The following is a 26,482-nucleotide window of genomic DNA, read 5'->3' on the forward strand; positions in this document are numbered from 1 at the left end:
TCTAGGATGGAACCCAGGTAGGTAATTTCATCTTTCCTTGTGACAATATTGTCACCCACTGTAACTGAGAAGCCGTCGGTCTTGCTGAGTTTATTATTTGAACCGAAGAGAATGGACTCTGTTTTGCCCATGTGTAATGATAGTTTGTTATCAGCGAGCCATATGCAGATTTTGCCTAGTTCCGAGCCGAGGGTTTTTTCAACCTGCAACTTGTTCTTGTCAGAGACCACAGCAGGGCTGAGTCGTCCGCAAACAGGAACAAGTTGCAGTCACAAGCTGACGACATGTCATTCGCATAAATTAGGAACAGTAGCGGTCCTAGTATGCTTCCTTGTGGAACACCACAGCTCACTGTGAGGGGGGGGGGGGGGGGGGGGATAGAGTACCGTTTACCTCCACCATCTGTTCTCTCCCCTCCAGGTAGGATTGCATCCAGCTCAGGCCTAACAAAATTAATAGTTGGTTTCAGGTTGCCGACCGACCCTGCCGATTTAGGTGCGACCCAATATATTTTATGAGTTTAAAAAAAAAAAAAACGATTTTTTTTTCTTTTTTTTTTTTAGAATAAAGTTTCATAGAAATCTTAGTCAAACATTTAGTATTATGGATATTAAACATGCTGGCAGAGTACATGCATCCATGTTGTTGTGAACATTTTAATTAAATAAAGAAATATCCATAGTCGCCGTGGGAAAGAATAAAAAATAAAATAAAAAATTCCCTACCTACCCATGGCCAAACTGACAACCAACCTGAAACCAACTATTAATTTTGTTAGGCCTCACTGATACCAATTGCTTCAAAACCAATTGCTTTTAGCTTGTCAATCAGAATGGAGTGATTGACAGTGTCGAAGGCCTTTTGTAGGTCCAGCATGACCATGCCGCAGTATTTGCCCGCGTCCACATCTTGTTTGATGTGGTCGTTCAAATAGAGAAGGCATGCGTCAGTGGAGTGGGATGTTCTGAAGCCAGATTGGAATTCGTAGATTATTTTTTTTCCCGCCAGGTACTTTTCGACCTGTTCGTAGACTATTTTCTCCATGACTTTCGAGATGGAGGTAAGAATAGAAACAGGGCGGTAGTTGCCTGGGTCTAATTTGCTGCCCTTTTTGTGCAGAGGGGTCACTCTCCCAATTCTGAAGTCCTTGGGGACGTGTCCCTGTTTTATGGAGAGGTTTATTATGTGTGTGATGACTGGGGTGATGGCGGCTGCTGCGTCTCTGAGGAATTTGGAGGGGATGTTGTCATGGCCAGTGGCCTTGTTAGGTTGGAGGGCGCTCAGTTTTTTGAGTACCTCATCGGTTGTTACCATTTCTAGTTTGAAGTCGTCTTTGCGGACCCCTAGGTTTTTGTAGTATTCTACTATGTGTTCTACCCCATAATGCCCTGAGTGGGAGGGTAGTTTGTTTACAAGTGTTGTGGCTATGTTTGTGAAAAAGATGTTTAACACTTTGATTGCCCAACCTGAGGGTTGAATGCCCATCACAAGAATATTCGTTTTTTTTTTTTCATTTGCGATCTGAATTCATATTTCATCAACCGAGTCTACCGTTGGTAAATCAGCCACTCCAGGCGCTCAGATGTGGAAAAAAGCGCCCCCTATCGTCTCCCAGATGGTAATTCACCCTTTTGGATTGGACTCAATGAAAAGGCATGAGAAAAAAAAAACCCGGACTCCACATTTTACTTCTCACGCATGTGACCGGAGTCGATCAGCTTCATTCTGGACCCTCAGAGCAGCGGGGATTATGTGTTTTACAGTATACACGGTGGATCAATAAAAGGATAGATTTTCGGAATGGCGATCAGGAATTGGAATAATCCATTTGGATACCATCTGATCTCAGGTAAGGAATCTATTTGACCAGTATTAGGATAATCAGACCCGTTTTCACGGAGATATAAGCTTTCCCCCTATAATGTGTAAAAGCGATCAGGAACTGAGAGAATCGATTTTGAGCGCGCGGCACCAGCGTGCACACGTACACATATACTATCGATAATCTAGCGTTTATTTGAAAACGATTCATAAATAGGCCAAAAAATTACAACGTTCTAGAATATTCCAGTACAGGGCGATTATCATGGAATCTCTTCTTTTTTCCGTGAAAACGAGGGCTTTTCAAAATGATATAAAACGGAAATGAACCGATAAAAAAACAATCCGCTTCGACAATGTTGACTGGAAATGGGTCATTGATAATGCGACGGGCAGATTAGACACATAGCCATAATTTAAAACATAGATTAGGCGATATTAACGTTAACATTGAAGTGGTGCTGGGCATTCAAGGGGGTAAAAAGGAAAACACGGCCGGCTCTGAAAGTGTAAGTAATTGGCTACATCCAGCTTGTCTGTGATGAGCGTGTTGTCCATCTTTATGTTTGAGAATCTGGTTTTAAGTTTTTTTTACTGCAGCCTAGTTGATTATTGAGTAATTTCCAAAGTTCACGTGGTTTGTTTTTGTTTTCCTCAGTTTTGTCATTGATGAATTTTCTTTTTGCGGTTTTGATCATGGTGTTTTACGTCATTTCTTAGTCTGTTTCTTTGAATTTTTAGTTCAACCACGTGGGCTTGGAGTTCACTATATGTATATATTATATTTCACTATATGTCTTGTGTGATGAATAAACCTCTTGAATCTTGGTCAGTAATATTATCATATCAAATCAAATCAAATCAAATATGGAGGTGAAAGTCAACCCTCCCGCAAAGAGACCGTCGGCCCCAGAGAGACCGTCAGAGTATAGTGTAGTGGTTGTCGTCGGTGCTGATGATGTCACTGCTACACTCCAGAGACTTGAGGAGCAGCTCCAGCGCTGCATGGCTCACGTTGCGACTGTAGCGCTGTCTCACGGCGGACAGGATGTGCAGGACGTGGCAACCCTTCTCCTTGTCTGAAGGAAAACGACAAAGGATGGCAAACATTTTGTTGTTGTCATATAACTGGTATTGGGGTGATATAGTACAGAGAGATTTATGTCTGAGAAATGTGATGATTAACTGACTTTCAATTAAATGCAATTGTATGTCATTAACCCTGTCACTACCACACTACAGAAGGTTAACCTTTCACTACCACACTACAGACGGTTAACAGTCTGTAGTGTGGTAGTGAAAGGGTTAACCTTCTGTAGTGTGGTTGTGAAAGGGTTAACCATTTGTCATGTGGCAGTGAAAGGGTTAACATTCTGTATTGTCGCAGTGAAAGGGTTAAGACAATGTGCAGGCACATAATGAAATTGAAAGGATGGTTGTGACTTCACCAAGCAGTGATGAAAATGGGGATGGGGGATGGGGACATAGATAGCATTAGATAAAAACACAGCAGGGCTAAAGATAAAACTATATGGATCAAAATAAAAGGAACACAAGAATATCATCATATTTGCAGACTTGCATTGAATGAGGTAGAGTCATGTGTGGAGCCGTGCAAATAGCATTGAATGAGGTAGAGTCATGTGTGGAGCCGTGCAAATAGCATTGAATGAGGTATAGTCATGTGTGGAGCCGTGCAAATAGCATTGAATGAGGTAGAGTCATGTGTGGAGCCGTGCAAATAGCATTGAATGAGGTAGAATCGTGTAATTGAGCTGCAAATATATGATAAGTCAATAACATGCAGGAGTGTGGGGGGGGGGGGGGGGGGAGAGTGGAGGGGTCAGGGTAGGTGTAGGTTGGTGAAAGAGCGTGTGTGAGTGTGACGAATGTGGCATAACATATGCCATTTGGAAAGCGGATTACCCAAAGCATCTTAAAAGTACTGTGAGATACATTTCCTGTACAGAAAACCCCAGTAAGAATTGTACCCCTATCATTGATCGATGTTTTGATATTTGACTAATAGCGTTAAAATAAAGGGTCTTACATTTCTCTCTTCTAGAGTCTTCTCTGAGGATGTCTTTGGTGGCCATTATGAAGTCTTTGTCCTGTTCGCTAACCTGGTGGGAACAAACAGTGTCAAACACATACGCACAGATATGCATCCATGTTGAATCTTAAAAGGAACATGTCAACATTATGGGAAATGAGCTTACAGTCTTCTCCGGAGTCAGAAGATAGATACCAATGTCCTCTGTGCATTAATTTCAGTAGAAAGCTATCTAGCTAGCCTAGCTCCGCACAAATGAATGAAAGCGGATACGGAGTTTACATTACAGACCACTCTGGGAAAGGTATGTTTAGCCAACAGCTCAGCTAGTGGTCCGTATCCGCGTCCATTCATTTGTGCTAAACTAGGCTAGCTTGCAGCCGGATAGCTTTCCACTGAATGCACAGGAAATTGGTATCTATCTTCTTGTCTGACTCTGGAGGAGACTGTAAGCACATTTCCCATAATGTTAGTGTGTAAAAGAGGCACTTCGCTGATTTTCATTGAAAAGGTTGAAAGGTTAAGGTTACGGTTGAAAATCTAAGTTAAAAGGGTGCACTAAGATTTTTGTATTATTAAAACATTTTGTGTACTACACGTTATTTTGTGGTCTCCATGGTCCTCATTTCATCAAATCAAAATCTTAGTTAGTGCATCTTTAAAAGGAAGACAACACCATGTAACAGCTTCCATCTCATTTAGTACAGCCTTGGGGCAAACGTTTAAGTGTCAGTATTACTGATTGGACATAGCAACACTGCACTAATATTTCCTTTTACCAAAGTCTGGATTTCAGGGTTCACAGTGTCAAAATGCTGAAGGACCATCAATCCTAGGCTAGGGCAATATTTTTGAAAATGTAAAACCGTTAGAGGGGAGGCTAGGGGCCGACAGAGAGTCATTGCACATCTGCTTTCAGTTTTCAAAAAAATATCTCTCTAGGATTTATGATGTCATTCTGACTTACACCGGTGATTCCTTATAATCTTAGGAAACCAGAAATATCCACACACAACGGTGCACTCCCTCCCTGTCTACCTTTAAATCCATGTTTACCCAGGCCTTTTAGCTTTTAAGCTGAGCTCTTTAGGCCTTGTCCAGACTAAAACGATTTTGATCTGTTTCGTTTTAAGGTTTCGGTAAAAACGAAAATGTCTCAAGATAATAAGTGCATGCCACAAATTTACAAAATAAATGTCTTTCCTGTTTCTTTAATTTTGAAAACCCCAGACCGGAAGTGTTATAGTTTCTGTTGCTAGCAGCTTAACTTGTGTCGGCCGGTTCTGTGCTTTTCGAGCTAACGTAACGTCATTCGTTTCCAAAGGAGAGGAGAGAAAGATCGCGGCTCACATGCAGCTCAAACTACCTGTTGGAATAAATTAATTGATTGATGTTTAACTTGTCCCTGTGTGTGTCCAGTCATTTCGACTAGCAAACGTTGTCTGTATTTAATGTTACCTCAGGATACCACTGTCTATTGTATTTAGTTGGTTAGCTATTTAGCTAATGTGGATAGCATTTTGAATAGCATCAATGCTAGCTGGCTGGCTACAGCCTACAGCTTTATTTACTAAATTATGGAGGCTTTTTAATCGTCAAGGTAAGAGAGGATTTGTCATGATCAACTGAAGGCGTATGCTATGGAACAATATGTGCTTTGGTTTTCAGAAAAAGACCAGCTATGTGACTCTAATCTCTAGTTAGTATCATGTATTGCATCACAGTAGCCTCCCGATCAAGCTCAATAGTTTCTGTAACACGAGCCCCGCTCCGCTTCAGACAGATAGAGAGCACAGCGCGTGTGTGAGCAATAAGCATGTGTGTGCACCTCGGTTGGGATTGTGTGTAAGCAGCACAGCAGAGCCCCGCTCCGCTTCAGACAGATAGAGAGAGCACAGCATATGTAAAGCTGTAAAAGCCCGATCAAGCTCAATAGCTGTACATGCCATTGTTGTTGTGATGTTTTCACACGAGGGGTTCGCCGGGGTAAGGGAGAGGTGGGCTATCGCGTCATCGGTTCAGGAGAAGATGCGTATCGCTTGTAAAGATGGTGACGCAATGGGGGGCGTCTTCAGGCGTCTTCAGAATTGCGCACTCTGGGAGCTGGTATCAGAAAGTACCGTCTTCAGGCTGCCAGAACGCAGTTCCGTGTGGCAGAATGGCGCAAACGATTTTGCCCATCATTTTGTGACGTTACCTTCCTCTAACTCATAATACACGAGTTATGAAATGGCAGAATGCTTGATTATGGGTTCGTATCTGTTGCTGCTTACATGATAGACTTCATCCTGGGACTTGACCTTCCGGAACACGGTGCCCTCGTCCTCTAGGAACCGCAGGGCCTCCTGGAGAAGCTGCCGCAGCTGCTGGCACCCCGACGGACCCGCCACGGGCTCCTATTGATTGATTGAAAACTTTATTAACAGATTGCAGAATGGGTACAATACAGTACAGCTCAATACAACAACTGAAGAGGATGAAGACCAGAAAAATACTTTCATCTTGTTTACATAAGGGTCCTGCATTTTCAATTCGCCTAAATATGCAGCCCATCAGTAAAGAGATGAGGACAAAATACATCGCCACTGACTATTATTACTAGCTATTGTGCAAATTGCCTGTGTTTTGCATTGTTTTTACAGAACAACGGGTTCTCACAACACTGAGAAAATTGTAATATGTACACAGTGCTGTTTCTGCAGTTCAGCTGTGATAAGAACCCTCCCTCTTGAAATGAGACATTCAGAATTGCAGCCACAATCGCCATAGTTAATAATGTGTGTGTGTGTGTGTTTGCGTGTATGTGCATGTGAAGAGATCTTAGAAAAATGCACGTGTACAAAATAGCAGCTTGCTTGTAAATGTTCTCTTTTCTACCTAAAGTTTACCCATTTTAACGGTAAGTTTGACATGCTATTGCTGGATCTCGAGTCATATTTCATTTGCAACGTCTAGTTTGATAGTTTGATCTGTATTCCGTTTGACCGTACAGGCTTGTGCACCACTGCTAGATGCAGGGGTGTAAAAAGTACCCATAAGTTATACTTAAGTGAAAGTATGGGTACCGTCTCAAAATCGTACTCTAAAAGTCAGAGTATCTGGCTAAAAACACACTTGAGTAAAAGTCAAAAAGTTACTACTTTTAAATGTACTTAAGTACTAAAAAGTTAAAGTAAAAACTTTTTTTTAATTCCGGGGCAATGAAATGTTCCGTTTCGTCCTCTTCATCACTCGTACTATCATTTGTGGCCATCTTCTGTAGCTTGTCACTCTGACTGTCTATTCTTCTGATAGCAGGTGTTTAATCAAAGATCCCCGCTTTCTAATCTTGCACAAGGACCAATCAGCATGGGTATGGGCGGGTTCATTTTCCATTGATGGGGATTTGATTGGCTGTTTTTAAATAAAGTGCGGCCGCAGGATTAATAAGTTAATAACGTTAACTTTAGTTCTGCCAGAGAAACAAATATACTAATTAAAATGGTTGGACCTGTGAGATTTGTACTTTGTAGGTCTGCATATTAAATGTAAGGAGTAAAAAGTATGTTTTTTTTCCTCTGAAATGTAATTGAGTAATATTCAAGTAAAGTATAAATCCCCCAAAACAGTACTTAAGTATTGTAACGAAGTACAATTACTCAAGAACTTTACACTAGGGCTGGGCGATAAGGCCAAATATTTTATCATGATAGATATGATAATGTTATCATATCACTTGATATCGATAATTATCGATATTGTTATCAGTATCTTTGGGTGCCAAAAACTACTTAAGTCGTTTCTGGGCCCTGACCGTTGAGTGCCAAAAATTCTTTTTTACGTTTCTGGGTCGTTTTTCCTTTTTTTCTATATTTGTATTCATTATCCATCCAGGGAGCCTGTTGTTACCAAAGGGAATGAGTCTGAGGTCGCCAAAGTAACGCATATCACGCTGAAAACTAAGACTCACACGGCAGCCTCGTAAAACATATTGAAGGCTATATGGAATCTTCTTTGACACACACACACACACACACACACACACACACACACACACACACACACACACACACACACACACACACACACACACACACACACACACACACACACACACACACACACACACACACACACACACACACACACACACACACACACACACACACACACACACACACACGGCTACTCAGTCACTATACAAACAAAGAGAAATCAGATTTCGAGCAGAGCAACATTTATATAATGAAAGCACAACAGAACAGGGCAGCGGCGACCCCTCACCAGCAAATAATAATAAATCAGACTCAACACTTCGCTGTTGATGTCAGCAACGCGTTGAACAACGTTAACAAAATGTTGCCAACCGGCTACATACATCCAAGAACAAATTAAAACGTTCGCCAACTGGCTATATTCCAACTTCAAACAACCAATGAACCACTTCATCATCCACCTGATGGCTTCATCACTGTTCTACTCTCATCGAGTTCTCCCTGCGGTAATTACATCCAAATGTTTCCAAAAATGCAGCTTTCCCAGACGCATTGGGAACTTTACTATTTTATCTGTTAGCTTATCAATCTTGACCAGGGGAGGAAACTAACTTTTTGGCTTACCAGCCAACTGGCGAGTATATGATTTTTTTTTACCAGCCAAACAGATTTTTTACCAGCCATAAATAAATCGCTAATTGTGATAATTAATTACTTCTTTGTATGTCTTCGTCTAAATTGATTTTCAATCATAGTAATAATCACACCGTGTCTCTCTTTAAAATATTTATTACCATAAAACATTAATAAGTGTCTCTACTCTTCACAATATTAGCATAAAACATATATTAATCACACCGTCTCTACTCTTCAAAATATTAGGATATCACATAATAACATGAACGAGGGAACTATTCTGGACTGGGTTGGGCTGAACTGGGCAGTGAAAGATGCTGGACTGGGCTGGGCAGGGAAAGTTGGGCTGGTCTAGGTTGGACTGGGTTGGGCTGGGCTGGACTGGGCTGGGCAGTGAAAGAACCAAGCATTTCACTGTAATGTAATATCTAAATAAAACAACTTGAACATGACTGGTTACATTTGCACTCTGGTTGGATGCCAAACGTATTCTGGTTGTACTGTACTTGTGCTGTATGATGACAATACATTGGAATCGAATCTCATGTCAATGCTAGGGGTTCAGCAGGTGTATTATGAACATCACCGTTGTGAAGGGCATATGGGCGAGTGGTGATATTGGGGGAAACCCGGTAATAATTCAGTAATAATAAAATGTCACTCGGCTGCATTTAAGCAAAGCCGCTCAGCATCCACTGTTGAATGTTGAACGCTGTTTGATGTTGAACGCGCGTTATGGTAGCTTGTTACATGCTAGGTAGCTAGCCGGCTAATGCTGGTTGACTTCGTGCCCACTTGTCATTCTCATCCGACTCGAAGGAGACGCGTCGCATGCTGTTGTTCGCCCCCATGTCAGACCGCACTGATATCCGAAAGTGACGACTCTACATGCAATTATTTTCATCCACTGATGTGTTTTTGTCTAAGTTTGTCTACATTGTCAAGCCGGTGACAGGAGTCTGTAGGGCTGCACGCAGTGGTCTGTCCACTTCCCCTAGATGGGCGGCATCTTCTAGAAAACAAGTGTTCATTGGAGGAGCTTAGAGCGCAACGATGATGTTCATTGGTTATGGATTATTATGAGGCGCAAATGGGAGGAATCATAAGGGGGGAGTCAGAGTTCGGCTTGTGCCACTGAGCGAATCAGCAGATTGCAGAATTATTTTTTGTTTTGTTTACTACTCGCCAGTGTGGCGGAGTGCTCTTCATGAATCACTCGCCAAACATAAAGAATACTCGCATTTGGCGAGTAAAATGGCCTAATTTCCTCCCCTGATCTTGACTCCTCAGACATGAGGCTTTCACTCTCTGATGACAGCACTACGTTACACAAAACAGAAAGTGAAAGCAGCGCGAGGCGCACACGCAATAATAATTTTTTAATTATTTATTTAAAAACAAAGCCCTACACAGCCCGAACCCGTCGGGTCGGGTAGGGCCCCGTCGGGCTCGGGCAGGGATGCAGTGCACTAATTGGAATATTCTTTTTGGGGCACATCCTAGTCAAGGTAAGGGCTATATGTAGGGCTGGGCGATTAATCGATTAATTCGAATGAATGATTTAGGAAGATTTTTTTTAAGAGTCACCTTTTATTTGTTTTAAGTGAAGTGAAAAAGCAAGTTATTGTACTATTAATCCCAATAGGGACATTCATCATTGTTTGATAAAGAGTAACCTTTTATGACGAAATGCCAATGGATTAAGTATAATATGCCTCGCTGCCTATTACTGGCCTTCCAGGAATTACCCTAAACCGCTCTAAATCCATACTTATATTCACCACGGTATAAAACGGGAATGTATGGATGGAAAAAAGATTCCTTTTTCACATCATGAACGATAGATACTCAATGCCAAATGGGCCATAGTATTGCATATATAGCTATAACATTTAAATAGTTATAGCCCTGCAAACAAGGTGAGGTTTAATGCGTTGGCAGCACATAATCATATCCCGTTCCCAACGTGGCGGTCAATGAGTTAAAAACTAGAAACGCCAAGGAAATCATTCAAATAAGTTTTGTTTTTATTTGACACAATTTATTTCAAACCAAGATGAATTTCCCTATTGGGATTGAAGTGCAAACCTAACTTAATATAGAATATCAATAAATATTTGCTCAAGATAGCCAATAACTTCAATAGGATTCCATAATGCGCTTTCCCTGAACGCTAACAATCATTTTGAGTAATTGTCAATAGTCGATTTCTCATTTTGGAAACAAAACTCTTTGGCTAATCATCTCATTTTCTACGATGGCAACTTGGAAGCTTTTTGTCTCTTGTAAGACTAGAAGAACTATTGTTCTTCCCCAGAGAGTACCTGGCAGTGTTGTAGTCAAGTCACTAAATCTCGAGTCCGAGTCAAGTCTCGAGTCCCCAGTGTTCGAGTCCGAATCCAAGTCTGAGTCACCAAAGAAGAGCCCGAATCGAGTCAGAGTCGAGTCCCCATTACCCTAGTTCAAGTCCGAGTCCAAGTCATCAGGGTTGAGTCTGAGCTGACGTACAAATAAAAAAAGGTCTACATTAAACATAAATGACACAGCGGTCACCATTTCAAAGGGAGTTTATTTACTTTGCCATTAATATAGCCATCAATATCTTATGCCAAATGATTAGGGTCGATTCCAAAAAATATATAAAAAATAACTATTTATCAATGAACAAGTCCGAGTCCGAGTCTGCACCTTCCGAGTCCGAATGCAGTCAATGCTCGAGTCCAAGTCCAAGTCAGAGTCATCAGTGGTCAAGTCCAAGTCTAATCACGAGTCATGAAAATCAGTCCTGGACTCAAGTCCTACAACACTGGTACCTGGTCTGATGCTGCTGTGTGAGGCTGTCTGGAGACCAGAGGCTGCAGCAGGTCCTGGACATCGTAGGGTCTGAACCTGGCGACGCTCTTCTCTTTCAGGAAATCCTTCAAGATGCAAGTTGCCTTGGAGAGGCGGCTGGCGGCAGAGCTGCAATAAAATCAACCGATTAACAAACATTTATATGTATCCGTTTAAGTATAAATTATACCGCATGAATGATTCATACATTTGTGTCACGCAAGGCTGTGAGATTGGGGCGAAAACAATGTCCTGAGGTTTTGTTTGTTTTTGTAATTTCATGAATTATGCATTTTATTGTTTTGTCGCTCGTTTGGTTGTATTCCTTCTTCTCTGTGCACGGGGCTATCCTGAAGATCAAAGCTTGCTCTAAGTGTTATTTCCTGATCAAATAATTAAAAGTTATATAAACAATCATCTCATTGACTCCCCATTTCTTATTCGTTATTTCTTTTATTCGATATTTCCCTTCATAATTCATCCATCCAGCCTGATGTTATCATTGGGAATGGGTCTGAGATCGCAAACGTCCAATACTGCCGCCTAACGCCTTGCGGCCGCTATTGCACTCCATTTGAAACGATGTGGCTTGGTGTCTGGGCCGAGCTGCGGCGTCTGGGCGGGGTCTAACTACTCGGGCAGGGCAAGCGGTTATAAGTAACGGATGCATCGACGAGGGTCCCCCCCCCCCCCCCCCCGTTCAATCCAATCCAATCCAATCCACTTTATTTATAAAGCACATTTAAAAACAACAAAGTTGACCAAAGTGCTGTACAAGTCCACAACATAATATAAAACATAAAACTTAAGAAATTGAATAAAAGCACCCAATAAAAACAGTGCAATGTGTCACATAAAAAGGCAGGTCTCTCAAAAACGGTTTAAAAACCAAAAGCCAGAGCAAATAAATGTGTTTTGAGGCGTGATTTAAACACCTGCAGAGTGGGGGCCTGCCTAACATGCAGTGGCAGCTCATTCCAGAGCTTTGGGGCTGCCACAGCGAAAGCACGGTGTCCCCCCCCCCCCTTCATGTTCAATGCTGGATTACATTGGAAACACGGTCGCGATCAGTACTTGGAATGGTGATCATGATCAGATAGTTGGAATATTCTTTTTGCAGTACACCAGACAAGGTAAGAGCTAAATGTTATCAATCTTGCGTTGATCCAATAATTCCTTCCCCGCAATCGGAGCGTGTGTCTGTAATGTACTGTGTAACGTATTCCGTTGGTGACGATCGAAGCATAGAACCCCCACCCCCCAAGACCCTTTCATGCATGCATGATGAAACATAATACCGATAATCTAGCGTTGATTTCAGATTGATCCAGGCAAGGAATGGCACGATTTATAGTGAAATGCAGTAAAATGCTGTTTGGCGGCGTTTCCTGGGATTACACAGAATTACCAGTTTTTTGCATTTTGACCGGAAGAAACTCAATGACAATCGACTATATTATTAGATCCATAGCTATAATATTTAATATAGTTTTAGCACTGCAAACACCGGCATGTATCCCCATTGAACAAAACGCTGGCACACACGGCCATACGCCCACAGCGACCTCTGGCGCTGAACCTGTTAATGTTCCATAAATTGAATTGTAATGTTCAGAAAACCGATGGGTCTCAGAGATTGATGAAATAATATACATCCATTATCAAACATACAATGTTAGTGTTTTGAACTCACAAAAAACACACCGCATGCGAGTCATTTATCCTACCAGTCACTCAAAAAGAAATAAAATGTAAAAAAGCTGCATGCTAACGTTACCATACCAAGAAAAATGTCACTTGTATTAGTGTATTTAGTATATACGTATATTATATATTTATATACATTTATTTATTTATATATAAATGTATTGATTGTATAGATACAGCGTTTATACATATAATTAACAATAGGATACAATTATATAATTTGTGATGAATAGTTAAAAAGGGGTAGGAATAAAACAAATAAAAAAAAGTGTATACTTCTTCCTACTCCTTTTTTGAACAGGGTACACTAACTAACCTGCACCAAACCCTGGCAGCACATCACCCCCACTAGGGCTGACCCCTATTAATCGATTAGTCGACTAATCGGTCGAAAGGGGCCGTAGTCGACTGGCCAACCTCTTAGTCGAATATAATAAAAAAATATATTTAAAAAAAAAATATATATATATATATATATATATATATATATTTTTTTTTTGTTTTTTTTTTTTTCAAAAGAAAAGAGGCATATAAGTGTGGCTAACGCTAATGGCATGCATACCAGAGGCTAACTGCCTACGAAAACAGGCACAGAGGCACTGAAAGAGGATTTCACCCATCTAATGAACACACTATACTAGACAAATATCAAGATGTATCCATCAGTGGACCAATTGCATGCTTTTGCAGAGGACAAGAAGCCTTCAGTCGACTCCTTCACACATTAAGCACCCCCCACAGCCCAAATGGAATGAAAAAAAAAAAAAAAAAAAAAAATTAAAAATATATATATATATATATATTTTTTTTAAGTCGACCAATAGTCGACTAACGACAAATTTTGGCCAATCCTAGTCGACCATCCAAATCCTTAGTCGGGGACAGCCCTAACCCCCACCCTCATCCACCTCCACTGGCTCCCCATCAAATCCCGCATCACCTACAAAACCCTCCACGCTCTGGCACCTCAGTACCTCACTGATCTCCTCCACCCCTACACTCAGTCACGGTCCCTGCGATCCACGGACACTGGTCAGCTCTCCATCCCCCGAACCAGCCTGCGGACCTTCTGGGACAGAGCTTTCAGTGTGGCAGCTCCCACCCTCTGGAACTCCCTCCCAGCAGAACTCCGCAACGCCCCAACTCTGGACTCAATTCAAAAAACTGCTCACAAGTTCAACCCACCTCTTCAACTTGGCTTTTAACCCTAATTTCTCACTTTTTATGTTGTGTCTGTCCACTATGTTTGTTACTTTTGTTATTTCCCAGTGACCTTGGGTCTTTTGAAAGGCGCTATATAAAATGAAGCTATTATTATTATTATTATTATTATTATTATTATTATTATTATTATTATTATTATTATTATTATTATTATTATTACTTTGTTAACACTTTGATTGCCTAAGGCTAAATTCATGATATACCATCCCTTGCCAGCTCTATTTGTCTATGGAGAAGTTCCCCTTCTTTGCAGGGCTATAACTTTTTAAATTCTATTGCTAAATTGCCATTATTAGGGCCCATTCAATGTCCTATATGTATTGTTCAGGGTGTATGAACGTTAAACTTTTTCATTCACATATTCATACTAAAATATGATCTAAAGCAGGGGTGGGCAATTATTTTTCCCGGGGGGCCGAATGAGCAACTGAAAATATGTTGGGGGGCCGGGCCAAAATTCCAAACTCAATTATGCATAATATACATTTTATTTCTATATAAAAAGCAGTAAATGGCATTGTTTTGACCCCTGGTAAGAGTGTATGTTATTATTTGACAATTAAAAAGTGAGGGTAGCTTTCAAAAATATCATTTATTCAAATATAATTGATTTCCAAAATGATAAACAAAATGTGAAACATTAATAACAAAGGGCATTTTGAGTTTCATATACTATTAAAACAAGGATTTTCTTAGCTTTCTAAAGACATCACATCATCTTATAGAAAAAATAAACAAGACATGTCACTGAACTGTGTAAAGAAAAGTGTCCCAGTTTTGTAGCCTTTTTTACTTTACATGCCTATATTAAACATTTAATGTTTTCAGAACTGTGCAAAAAAAAGAAAAAAATATATCAAGTGTCCCATTTCACTTGTTATATTTCCACATTTTAGTGTTCTTCAGTTCTTTTTTTTTCATTCAGTGTGAGAAATCCAGTCTCTGTTGAGCTTTAACAAGTCCATCAAAGTCAGGTTGCATGTCTGAGGTGGAGATGCGAAGCACAGCTGCCAGATGTTCATCAGTGAGAGAGGATCTGTACCTGGACTTGGTAAACGTCATGACTGAGAATGTCTGTTCACATATGTAGGTGGATCCAAAGAGAACCAACATCTTCTGAGCATGTCTCCTAAGCGTATATTGTGCGTGTGAACGTTGACATGAAAAGAAAAAAGTTAAAAAAAAAAAAAATATAAAAAAAAATAATTCATAATTCATCCATCCAGCCTGATGTTATCATTGGGAATGGGTCTGAGATCGCAAACGTCCAATACTGCCGCCTAACGCCTTGCGGCCGCTATTGCACTCCATTTGAAACGATGTGGCTTGGTGTCTGGGCCGAGCTGCGGCGTCTGGGCGGGGTCTAACTACTCGGGCAGGGCAAGCGGTTATAAGTAACGGATGCATCGACGAGGGTCCCCCCCCCCCCCCCGTTCAATCCAATCCAATCCAATCCACTTTATTTATAAAGCACATTTAAAAACAACAAAGTTGACCAAAGTGCTGTACAAGTCCACAACATAATATAAAACATAAAACTTAAGAAATTGAATAAAAGCACCCAATAAAAACAGTGCAATGTGTCACATAAAAAGGCAGGTCTCTCAAAAACGGTTTAAAAACCAAAAGCCAGAGCAAATAAATGTGTTTTGAGGCGTGATTTAAACACCTGCAGAGTGGGGGCCTGCCTAACATGCAGTGGCAGCTCATTCCAGAGCTTTGGGGCTGCCACAGCGAAAGCACGGTGTCCCCCCCCCCCCTTCATGTTCAATGCTGGATTACATTGGAAACACGGTCGCGATCAGTACTTGGAATGGTGATCATGATCAGATAGTTGGAATATTCTTTTTGCAGTACACCAGACAAGGTAAGAGCTAAATGTTATCAATCTTGCGTTGATCCAATAATTCCTTCCCCGCAATCGGAGCGTGTGTCTGTAATGTACTGTGTAACGTATTCCGTTGGTGACGATCGAAGCATAGAACCCCCACCCCCCAAGACCCTTGCATGCATGCATGATGAAACATAATACCGATAATCTAGCGTTGATTTCAGATTGATCCAGGCAAGGAATGGCACGATTTATAGTGAAATGCAGTAAAATGCTGTTTGGCGGCGTTTCCTGGGATTACACAGAATTACCAGTTTTTTGCATTTTGACCGGAAGAAACTCAATGACAATCGACTATATTATTAGATCCATAGCTATAATATTTAATATAGTTTTAGCACTGCAAACACCGGCATGTATCCCCATTGAACAAAACGCTGGCACACACGGCCATACGCCCACAGCGACCTCTGGCGCTGAACCTGTTAATGTTCCATAAATTGAATTGTAATGTTCAGAAAACCGATGGGTCTCAGAGATTGATGAAATAATATACATCCATTATCAAACATACAATGTTAGTGTTTTGAACTCACAAAAAACACACCGCATGCGAGTCATTTATCCTACCAGTCACTCAAAAAGAAATAAAATGTAAAAAAGCTGCATGCTAACGTTACCATACCAAGAAAAATGTCACTTGTATTAGTGTATTTAGTATATACGTATATTATATATTTATATACATTTATTTATTTATATATAAATGTATTGATTGTATAGATACAGCGTTTATACATATAATTAACAATAGGATACAATTATATAATTTGTGATGAATAGTTAAAAAGGGGTAGGAATAAAACAAATAAAAAAAGTGTATACTTCTTCCTACTCCTTTTTTGAACAGGGTACACTAACTAACCTGCACCAAACCCTGGCAGCACATCACCCCCACTAGGGCTGACCCCTATTAATCGATTAGTCGACTAATCGGTCGAAAGGGGCCGTAGTCGACTGGCCAACCTCTTAGTCGAATATAATAAAAAAATATATTTAAAAAAAAAATATATATATATATATATATATATATATATGTTTTTTTTTTTGTTTTTTTTTTTTCAAAAGAAAAGAGGCATATAAGTGTGGCTAACGCTAATGGCACGCATACCAGAGGCTAACTGCCTACGAAAACAGGCACAGAGGCACTGAAAGAGGATTTCACCCATCTAATGAACACACTATACTAGACAAATATCAAGATGTATCCATCAGTGGACCAATTGCATGCTTTTGCAGAGGACAAGAAGCCTTCAGTCGACTCCTTCAGACATTAAGCACCCCCCACAGCCCAAATGGAATGAAAAAAAAAAAAAAAATTAAAAATATATATATATATATATATTTTTTTTAAGTCGACCAATAGTCGACTAACGACAAATTTTGGCCAATCCTAGTCGACCATCCAAATCCTTAGTTGGGGACAGCCCTAACCCCCACCCTCATCCACCTCCACTGGCTCCCCATCAAATCCCGCATCACCTACAAAACCCTCCACGCTCTGGCACCTCAGTACCTCACTGATCTCCTCCACCCCTACACTCAGTCACGGTCCCTGCGATCCACGGACACTGGTCAGCTCTCCATCCCCCGAACCAGCCTGCGGACCTTCTGGGACAGAGCTTTCAGTGTGGCAGCTCCCACCCTCTGGAACTCCCTCCCAGCAGAACTCCGCAACGCCCCAACTCTGGACTCATTCAAAAAACTGCTCACAAGTTCAACCCACCTCTTCAACTTGGCTTTTAACCCTAATTTCTCACTTTTTATGTTGTGTCTGTCCACTATGTTTGTTACTTTTGTTATTTCCCAGTGACCTTGGGTCTTTTGAAAGGCGCTATATAAAATGAAGCTATTATTATTATTATTATTATTATTATTATTATTATTATTATTATTATTATTATTATTATTATTATTATTATTATTATTACTTTGTTAACACTTTGATTGCCTAAGGCTAAATTCATGATATACCATCCCTTGCCAGCTCTATTTGTCTATGGAGAAGTTCCCCTTCTTTGCAGGGCTATAACTTTTTAAATTCTATTGCTAAATTGCCATTATTAGGGCCCATTCAATGTCCTATATGTATTGTTCAGGGTGTATGAACGTTAAACTTTTTCATTCACATATTCATACTAAAATATGATCTAAAGCAGGGGTGGGCAATTATTTTTCCCGGGGGGCCGAATGAGCAACTGAAAATATGTTGGGGGGCCGGGCCAAAATTCCAAACTCAATTATGCATAATATACATTTTATTTCTATATAAAAAGCAGTAAATGGCATTGTTTTGACCCCTGGTAAGAGTGTATGTTATTATTTGACAATTAAAAAGTGAGGGTAGCTTTCAAAAATATCATTTATTCAAATATAATTGATTTCCAAAATGATAAACAAAATGTGAAACATTAATAACAAAGGGCATTTTGAGTTTCATATACTATTAAAACAAGGATTTTCTTAGCTTTCTAAAGACATCACATCATCTTATAGAAAAAATAAACAAGACATGTCACTGAACTGTGTAAAGAAAAGTGTCCCAGTTTTGTAGCCTTTTTTACTTTACATGCCTATATTAAACATTTAATGTTTTCAGAACTGTGCAAAAAAAAGAAAAAAATATATCAAGTGTCCCATTTCACTTGTTATATTTCCACATTTTAGTGTTCTTCAGTTCTTTTTTTTTCATTCAGTGTGAGAAATCCAGTCTCTGTTGAGCTTTAATAAGTCCATCAAAGTCAGGTTGCATGTCTGAGGTGGAGATGCGAAGCACAGCTGCCAGATGTTCATCAGTGAGAGAGGATCTGTACCTGGACTTGGTAAACGTCATGACTGAGAATGTCTGTTCACATATGTAGGTGGATCCAAAGAGAACCAACATCTTCTGAGCATGTCTCCTAAGCGTATATTGTGCGTGTGAACGTTGACATGAAAAGAAAAAAGTTTAAAAAAAAAAAAATATTAAAAAAAATATATTTATTTTATTTTTTTTTATTATCATGTAATCTTTCGCGGGCCGGTCAGAATCATCCGTACAATGCCCAGGTCTGATCTAAAGTATAAGTATGTTTTCATCTCTTTCTGCAGCTTTCTCCAGAACGTGATTTATAGCCCCAAATGCATTATATTGATGATCAAATACAGTTTGATAGCAATCGGCGCGATATAAAAAAATCCAACTGGACGGACTTCTGGAAGTTACTACACGTCATCTGATGTTGACCGGATGGGCGAGGGGCGTTTATAATTCCGTGGGCAGCGTTATACCATTCATCTAATGTGGGTCAAATGTTCATCATAGCAGTTAGTGTCGAACACGGTAATATTACACGCTAAAACTCACCCCAGTCTCCGCGGGCCGTTGGGCGATCAGCGTGGGGTAGACAGTTTTCCATTATGGGATGTTGAAATACCCGGTCCATTTCCAGGTTGTATAATAATATATACGTCCAAATCATGTTGTTTTTTCGAGTTATTTGCAGCGATCGATGTTCACTGTGTGAAGACTGAGTCTCTCTAACATTAGCGAGTACCCGGACCACATATGGAGTGAGTCCTGCCGGGTTAAAGGTAACATCCGTTTTTTCGATCTGCCGATCGGCCACCAGATGGCGGTCTTGAACCGCTAGAGGATTGAGAGAAGATCACACTTGTGTCTCAGGGCCCCGGAAAGGAAATATGATTCCGATCACAGATTTTTGAAATATTGATATCAAAGACGAGTTACGGCGTCTTCGGCAACTTGAGCATGGCGGGGAAGGACGCCTAAACTCGTCCTTTGGCAACTAAAGTGTTAATCAGTTCCTCTTTTTGTTGTCTTTTTTTTTTATCTTTTGTATATATATGTCAAATGAACAGATATATTTTAGTTTTTTAAATCTTTCATTCATTTATTTATTATTAGTATCAATGCAGAGTTTTCAACGTGACAGGGTCTGAATGTTGTTTTTAGTGGGGTTTACACTCCACTTAGGGGGGGGTCATAGACTTGTGTCATATCACAGGCCTTCAGAGCACTGTAATCTAGTGTAACACTGTGAGCTGACGGGTGGTACCCTGTGGGGCTGCGTTCCAGCTGGGGAGGCTTGTCATAGCATTGTCTGTAGAGCTGGGGAGCCTCCATCATCCACGCTATCTGCTCCGCCATCACCGGGTCATTCACTTTATCTAGGAACACACATGGGCAGAGATACACACCATTCATAGACTGCGGATATAGGGCTGCCATATACTGTAGTACAATAATATGGGTGTTTGAGGTTTTCCTATCCCTGTGGGGACTTTGACCTGACTGCACACACCATCCACCATGGCTGCTGGAGGGGGGGGGGGGTAGGCTGAAGGTGGATAGGCTGGAGGGGGGTAGGCTGTTGTAGGGGGTAGGCTGAAGCAGGATAGGCTGGTGGGGGTAGGTTGGTGAGGGTAGGCTAGAGGGGGTGGGTTGGTGGGGGTAGGCTAAAGCAGGATAGGTTGGTGGGGGTAGGTTGGTGGGGGTAGGCTAAAGCAGGATAGGTTGGTGGGGGTAGGTTGGAGGGGGGTAGGCTGGTGGGGGTAGGCTGGTGGGGGAAGGGTGGAGGGGGTAGGCTGGTGGGGGAGGCTAAAGCAGGATAGGTTGGTGGGGGTAGGCTGGTGGGGGAGGCTAAAGCAGGATAGGTTGGTGGGGGTAGGTTGGTGGGGGTAGGCTAAAGCAGGATAGGTTGGTGGGGGTAGGCTAAAGCAGGATATGTTGGTGGGGGTAGGCTGGTGGGGGAGGCCAAAGCAGGATAGGCTGGTGGGGGTAGGCTAAAGCAGGATAGGCTGGTGGGGGTAGGCTGGAGGGGGGTAGGCTGGAGGCGGTAGGATGGTGGGGGAGGCTAAAGCAGGATAGGCTGGTGGGGGTAGGCTGGAGGGGGGTAGGATGGAGGCGATAGGCTGGAGGGCAGGCCCGGGCTAACCATCGGGAGCACCGGGAGTTTTCCCGGTGGCCTGGCCTGCACAGATAAAAAATTATAATAATTATATAAAAAAAATTATATATATATATATATATATATATATATATATATATATATATATTTTTTTTTTTTTATTATAATTTTTTTTGCCAGGCCATTGTTTCTAGTTGTGGCGGCGGCGCGGCGCAATAGTTAGATAACCTAGGTGGGTGGGGAACAACCAGGATTTCACTGTCTGCGACAGAGTTGGAGAACTATCTGACTCTCTCCCTCACGCGGATCGCACACACACAATGGAGCCGTGCTGCCGCTTGTGATTGGTGGAGGCGGGACCAGGCGATACAACTGATTGACAGCGGAGGCGGCGAATGGAATGGCAGATGGCACACTCCCACTTTTCTGAAAGGAGTTGTTAAATCTGACATTACAAAAAACAATATGTGGTGGTTATGATTGGGGCTGAAGTTGAATAAACAATTTATGAAAGAGAAAGTCAAAATAATTCCAAGATAATTCAAAGATTACACACCTTTGCCACATTGGCTACAAACATAATCACTGCAAAGTTATCAAAAAAAAATAAGAATCTGATCAGACACAAGGGTTAAGTTGTTGTTCCCTTTCTAATTTCCTCAAAAACATCTAGTCTAGTTAATGTGATCAATATTATTTGACAATTGATGCTTTTTGTTGGAAATTTCAGTCAGTGAGCTCATACTTTGAGCTCATTTTATAGTTAAAATGATTGAGACAACGCAATCTTCTGTCTTCGTTGTGCATGCATGCGTGTGCTCACCACACGCGATACATGTGTCACTATTCTGGCAGTGGCTACTGTTATTATAGTATTGTAATGAAAGGTCTGTTATTTAATGTTTGTGTAAAGGGCTATTTTAACTGTTGATGGGTAGTGCATCAGTAAAGTGAATATGGTATTGTGCTCTTGCTCTGTTTGAATAGGTGGAGAGAGTGGTTAACTGTATTATAATAGTAAATAGAAAAATATGTTGTGCTCTTGCTTTTTTCTTTTTGAAGGTGGAGAGAGTAGCATTGCTAGTGCCACAACAGTTTTATTTGAGGTTCATAACAGTACATTGTAAGTAAGCAATTGTTGGCTCATTAGTTTGTGATTCACATGCACTAAAATTCACCAGAATGCAGGAAATTAAGTCTTTGTAACAAAAAATTTCCGGGTGGGGGACCCCCAGACCCCCCGCTTAAAAAGTGGCCCGATTGGGGCTATATTTCGCGCTATATCTCCCGGTATGAATTATTTCCCCAGTCCGGCCCTGCTGGAGGGGGTAGGCTGGTGGGGAGACTAAAGCAGGATAGGCTGGTGGGGGATAGGGTGGAGGGGGAGTATCGAAGTGTCCTTGAGCAAGACACTTAACCCCTAGATGCTCCAGATGAGCAAGTTGGCACCTTGCATGGTTGCCACTGCCGTCGGTGTGTGAATGTGTGAGTGAATGGGTGAATGTGAGGCATAAATTGTAAAGCATTTGGATAAAAGAGATATATAAATGCAGTCCATTTTACCATTTTTATTTACCAAGTCTTCTCTGGTTTATGGCTTTGGAATAGAGGAGCCAGTGTTTCCCATTAATTACCTAGACTGTGGCGTAAATTATTATTATATATTTTTTTAAATATAAAGTTTGCCAATAGGGATGTATCAGTAGTATTGGCAGTGGTAGTAGTCGTAATAGTAATCCAGTATATATATTTTTTTTCTAAAAAATAAACCAGTTCAACACAGGTAACCACTTTTGCCTCATTTCTTTGATGGCTCAAATGTATGCTCTAGTCGATTTTGTGTTTTGAGCACAAAGTTCATCATAGATCTAGCCTCTTTATTTTGCTCTCAAAGTGCACCAGATTGATGCATTTAACTTTAAAACTTAAAAAAAAAATTATAATAATTACAGGACCCCAGCACAGTTAAAGGACCCCCCTAGAGGGGCCTAGGTTCACCCACCACAGTCTCACTAAATCCTGTGGGAAACACTGGAGGAGCTCATGTTAAAAATGTTGATTGAACATGGTGAATAAATGGTAAATGGCTGCATTTATATAGTGCTTTTATCCAAAGAGCTTTTCAATTGGTTCCTCACATTTTACCCATTCACTCACACATTCACACACAGACGGCGGAGGCAACCATGCAAGGTGCCGACCTGCTCATCAGGAGCAATTAGGTGTTAAGTGTCTTGCTCAAGAGCACTTCGACACGCTGCCCGGGAGGAGCGGGAATCGAACCGGGATCCTCTGGATTACCAGACGACTGATCTACCTCCCGAGCCACTGTTGTCGCCCCCCTCCCCGTTTGCTATAGCATAATGAAATTGTTTATTTGAGTGGTGTTCCCCTTTGGTCCAAAAAGTACAATAACAAGAGTCCTCTCCACTCACAGAAGCAAGAGGCCATGATCTCTCTCTGTTGCCTGAAGGTCTTGACTGGTCCTCTGACTCGGAGCAGCTCTCCGATCTCCAGCCGGCAGCTCATCTGCTGTGCCCGTCTCAGCTTCTGCAGCTCAGCGCCAGGGCTGAAGCCCCCGTGAGCCACTCCAATGGACTTTGCCCCTACTGGGAATGTGTCGTTATGACAAAAAAAGGAGGCGAGTTATGATGATGGAATGATTTGTAGAATTTTGGCCTGATGCCAGGGCTAAAGTATTCAAGGTCACAGAGGCCAACAACTCAGCACACGCTAAATGTAATTTGACTATGCTCATCGTGATTGTTCATTAAAAATTAGACCAACCTCAAGTACGGCCCTCTCTTCTTAATCCTCCAATTACAACTGCTGCTGGGAAGAAGGATCAAGAAAAGAGGGTGGGGCTTGAGATGAGTCAATTAGACGGGACGTTGGGTGTGTGATTAGTGTAACACTTGCAGAATCTTTAGAATGTAACTGTCACTACAACAATCATTGCTTGTGTGTAGCTTTCTAATGAGTAGTATTCATGGCCAATATCAAGAAAAGTACCAACATTGCACTCTGTATTAGCGAGTACACACATAGCAGTCAAGTTGTGAGATATGAGTGGCACGCGGGCTGTTAGTGTTTTCCTTCGGTAATGACGTGCTTTATCAGAGGTTGCGTCTTGGATGGAGATGTGCTGGGGATTGATGTGTGGGGTGTTTGGGGGACTGGATGTTCCAGGGGGGTTCACATGCCTTCGAGCAACACTGTACTTATTGTATGCCTATTCTTATGTCTGCACATTCTACATTGCACTACTTTTTTAGTCTTTTATACTTTTTTTTTTTTTACCCATCCCAATTGAGTCATTATGCCAATTCCCTTCCTGGTCGTTGCACGCATTGCCCCACTGTCGGCCTGGGGAGGGTGTAGAACTACCACATGCCTCCTACGATACATATGGAGGCGCCAGCCGCTTCTTTTCACCTAACAGCGAGGAGTTTCACTGGGGGAACGTAACGCGTGAGGAGGTTCACACTATTCCCCCCAGATCCCCTCCCTGCTGAACAGGCACCCCGACCGACCAGTAGGAGTCGCAGTTTACAACGACCAGGACACATACCCCACAGGCTTCCCACCCGCTAACACTGCCAATTGTGTTAGTAGGGACGACTGACCAAGCCGGAGGTACCGCTGACAGCTGGATTCGCTCCCAGGGTATCTGCGGTGGTAGGCGAGTGCTTAGTCCACTGTGCTACCCAGCCGCACCTGTTATACCTATTTTTACGTCTTTTTTTGTATCCACTTTTTCTCCCCATTTTTATATTTTTCTCCCATCCCAATTTCGTATTATCCAATTCTTCCCTCCCCTGTCTTGAACGTTGCTAGACTATGCCTCCCACAGGTCGGTTGTAGTGAGGACAGAAGCCTTGCATCACGTGTCCCCTCCGGTACACGAGGAGGCAGCCTGTCGCATCTTTTCACCGCAGCAACTCGAACTCTCAGTGGCGAGGAGTAACGCGTGGGAGGCTCACGCTGCCCCCCGTCACTTCCTGCTTCCGTCGCACTGGCGTCACCAAACCGACCTGTAGGAGTCGCTGTCCAAAACATCAAATCCCCACCCACCGGCTTTCCCACCCTCTAACGACCGGCCAGCCGGTAGCAACGCCGAGAGCTGGGCTCGAACCCCCAGCGTCTCCTGCGTTAGAGGCGAGCGCCTTGCCCACTGCGCCAATCAGCCGCCCACCTATTATTACGTCTTCATTTTATATATTGTTTTTATTCTGTCGACTGTATGCCCCCGGGAGGCGCTACAGATCCCTGACCACCGAAACATCCCGCTTTAAAAACAGCTTCTTCCCCACTGCCATACGGACACTGAACTCCCTGTAGCAACCCCCCTACCTCTGCTGTTATGGACATAAACTGTGATATTGTGGTCTTTGTAATTATGTATCTATGTATTTAACTGCATGTAGTATGTATGTATTGTAACTAAGTGATGTTATATGTTCTATGTTGGAACAATGCTATGTAATGCACTGAAAACAAATTCCACCAGCCTGGCTGGGTGGTCATTAACTCATTCAGCGCCATCGCTTAATGCGCCAGGGGGCGCTAGAACGCCATCGCTTTAATCAATGGGGAGACTGCGAAATTTGCGAGAGCTTAAAATATATCTTATATTATAGCTATGGGTCTAATACACCTGTCGATTGTCAGTGAGTTGCTTCCAGTCAACATGCAGAAAAAACAGATTGTTTTTTCATCCGTACATTTCCGTTTTATACCGTTTTGAATATGAGTATAGTTTGTGATCCTTAGTAATCCCAGGAAAAGACACGATAATAGCCCTTTAGTGGAATACACTAAACACTAGGGCTGTCTTAAATACTTCGAAGCTTTGAAGCTTCGTTCGATGGGCATGGGATTCGTGGGGAAAAAAAAATTCGAATATATTAAAAAAAATTAATAAAAAGTATTCTATTTTTTTTATTATTATAATTTTTTTGCTAAATCAACTCTGCCTCTCTTTGTTAACTACAACAAGCAATGCTGTTTGTTATTTAAGATGAGGTCGGACTCGGCACTGACAGATTTGTGCTGCTTTTATAAAGCCTCAAATGACGGCTTACAATATTTCATGAAAGCAAAGTGTTTTGTTTGTCTAAGATTTAAAAAGGTTTAAACTTTACAGCACTGACAAAGTTGAACAAAGTGCTGTACAAGTCCCAAATAAAAATAAAAATAAAAAAGGTTTAATATAATATATATATATATATTTTTTTTTAAATCTCGAAGCATCGAATTAAAATCGAATCTCAGCCCCGAAGCTTCGAATGCCAAAACTAAATTCCCTACTAAACACGGTCATTTTTCGCCCGATTATCGAATCTTCCTGAAATCAACGCTAGATTATCATTATTATCCTTCCTCATGCATACATGAAATGGCCCTCATAGCGCAGCGCTCCCCCCGCCACCTC

General features: G+C 41.6%; 1 protein-coding gene across 1 annotated transcript in view; it reads right to left on the bottom strand.

The window, feature by feature from the left end:
* Nucleotides 1-576: 576 nt before the first annotated feature.
* Nucleotides 577-26,482, bottom strand: part of stn1 (STN1 subunit of CST complex) — a 36,289-nt gene continuing 10,383 nt past the window's right edge. Inside the window, exons 4-9 of the mRNA XM_084318794.1 lie at nucleotides 23,484-23,657; nucleotides 20,197-20,308; nucleotides 11,298-11,445; nucleotides 6,148-6,270; nucleotides 3,872-3,944; nucleotides 577-2,900 (exon numbers count right to left, since the gene is read on the bottom strand). Coding sequence (XP_084174920.1) covers nucleotides 2,743-2,900; nucleotides 3,872-3,944; nucleotides 6,148-6,270; nucleotides 11,298-11,445; nucleotides 20,197-20,308; nucleotides 23,484-23,657 — 788 coding nt within the window. The 3' untranslated portion in view covers nucleotides 577-2,742. The remainder of the gene's footprint in view (nucleotides 2,901-3,871; nucleotides 3,945-6,147; nucleotides 6,271-11,297; nucleotides 11,446-20,196; nucleotides 20,309-23,483; nucleotides 23,658-26,482) is intronic.

Source organism: Notolepis coatsorum (assembly GCF_963971535.1).
Source record: "Notolepis coatsorum genome assembly, chromosome: 7".
Lineage (NCBI taxonomy): Eukaryota > Metazoa > Chordata > Actinopteri > Aulopiformes > Paralepididae > Notolepis > Notolepis coatsorum.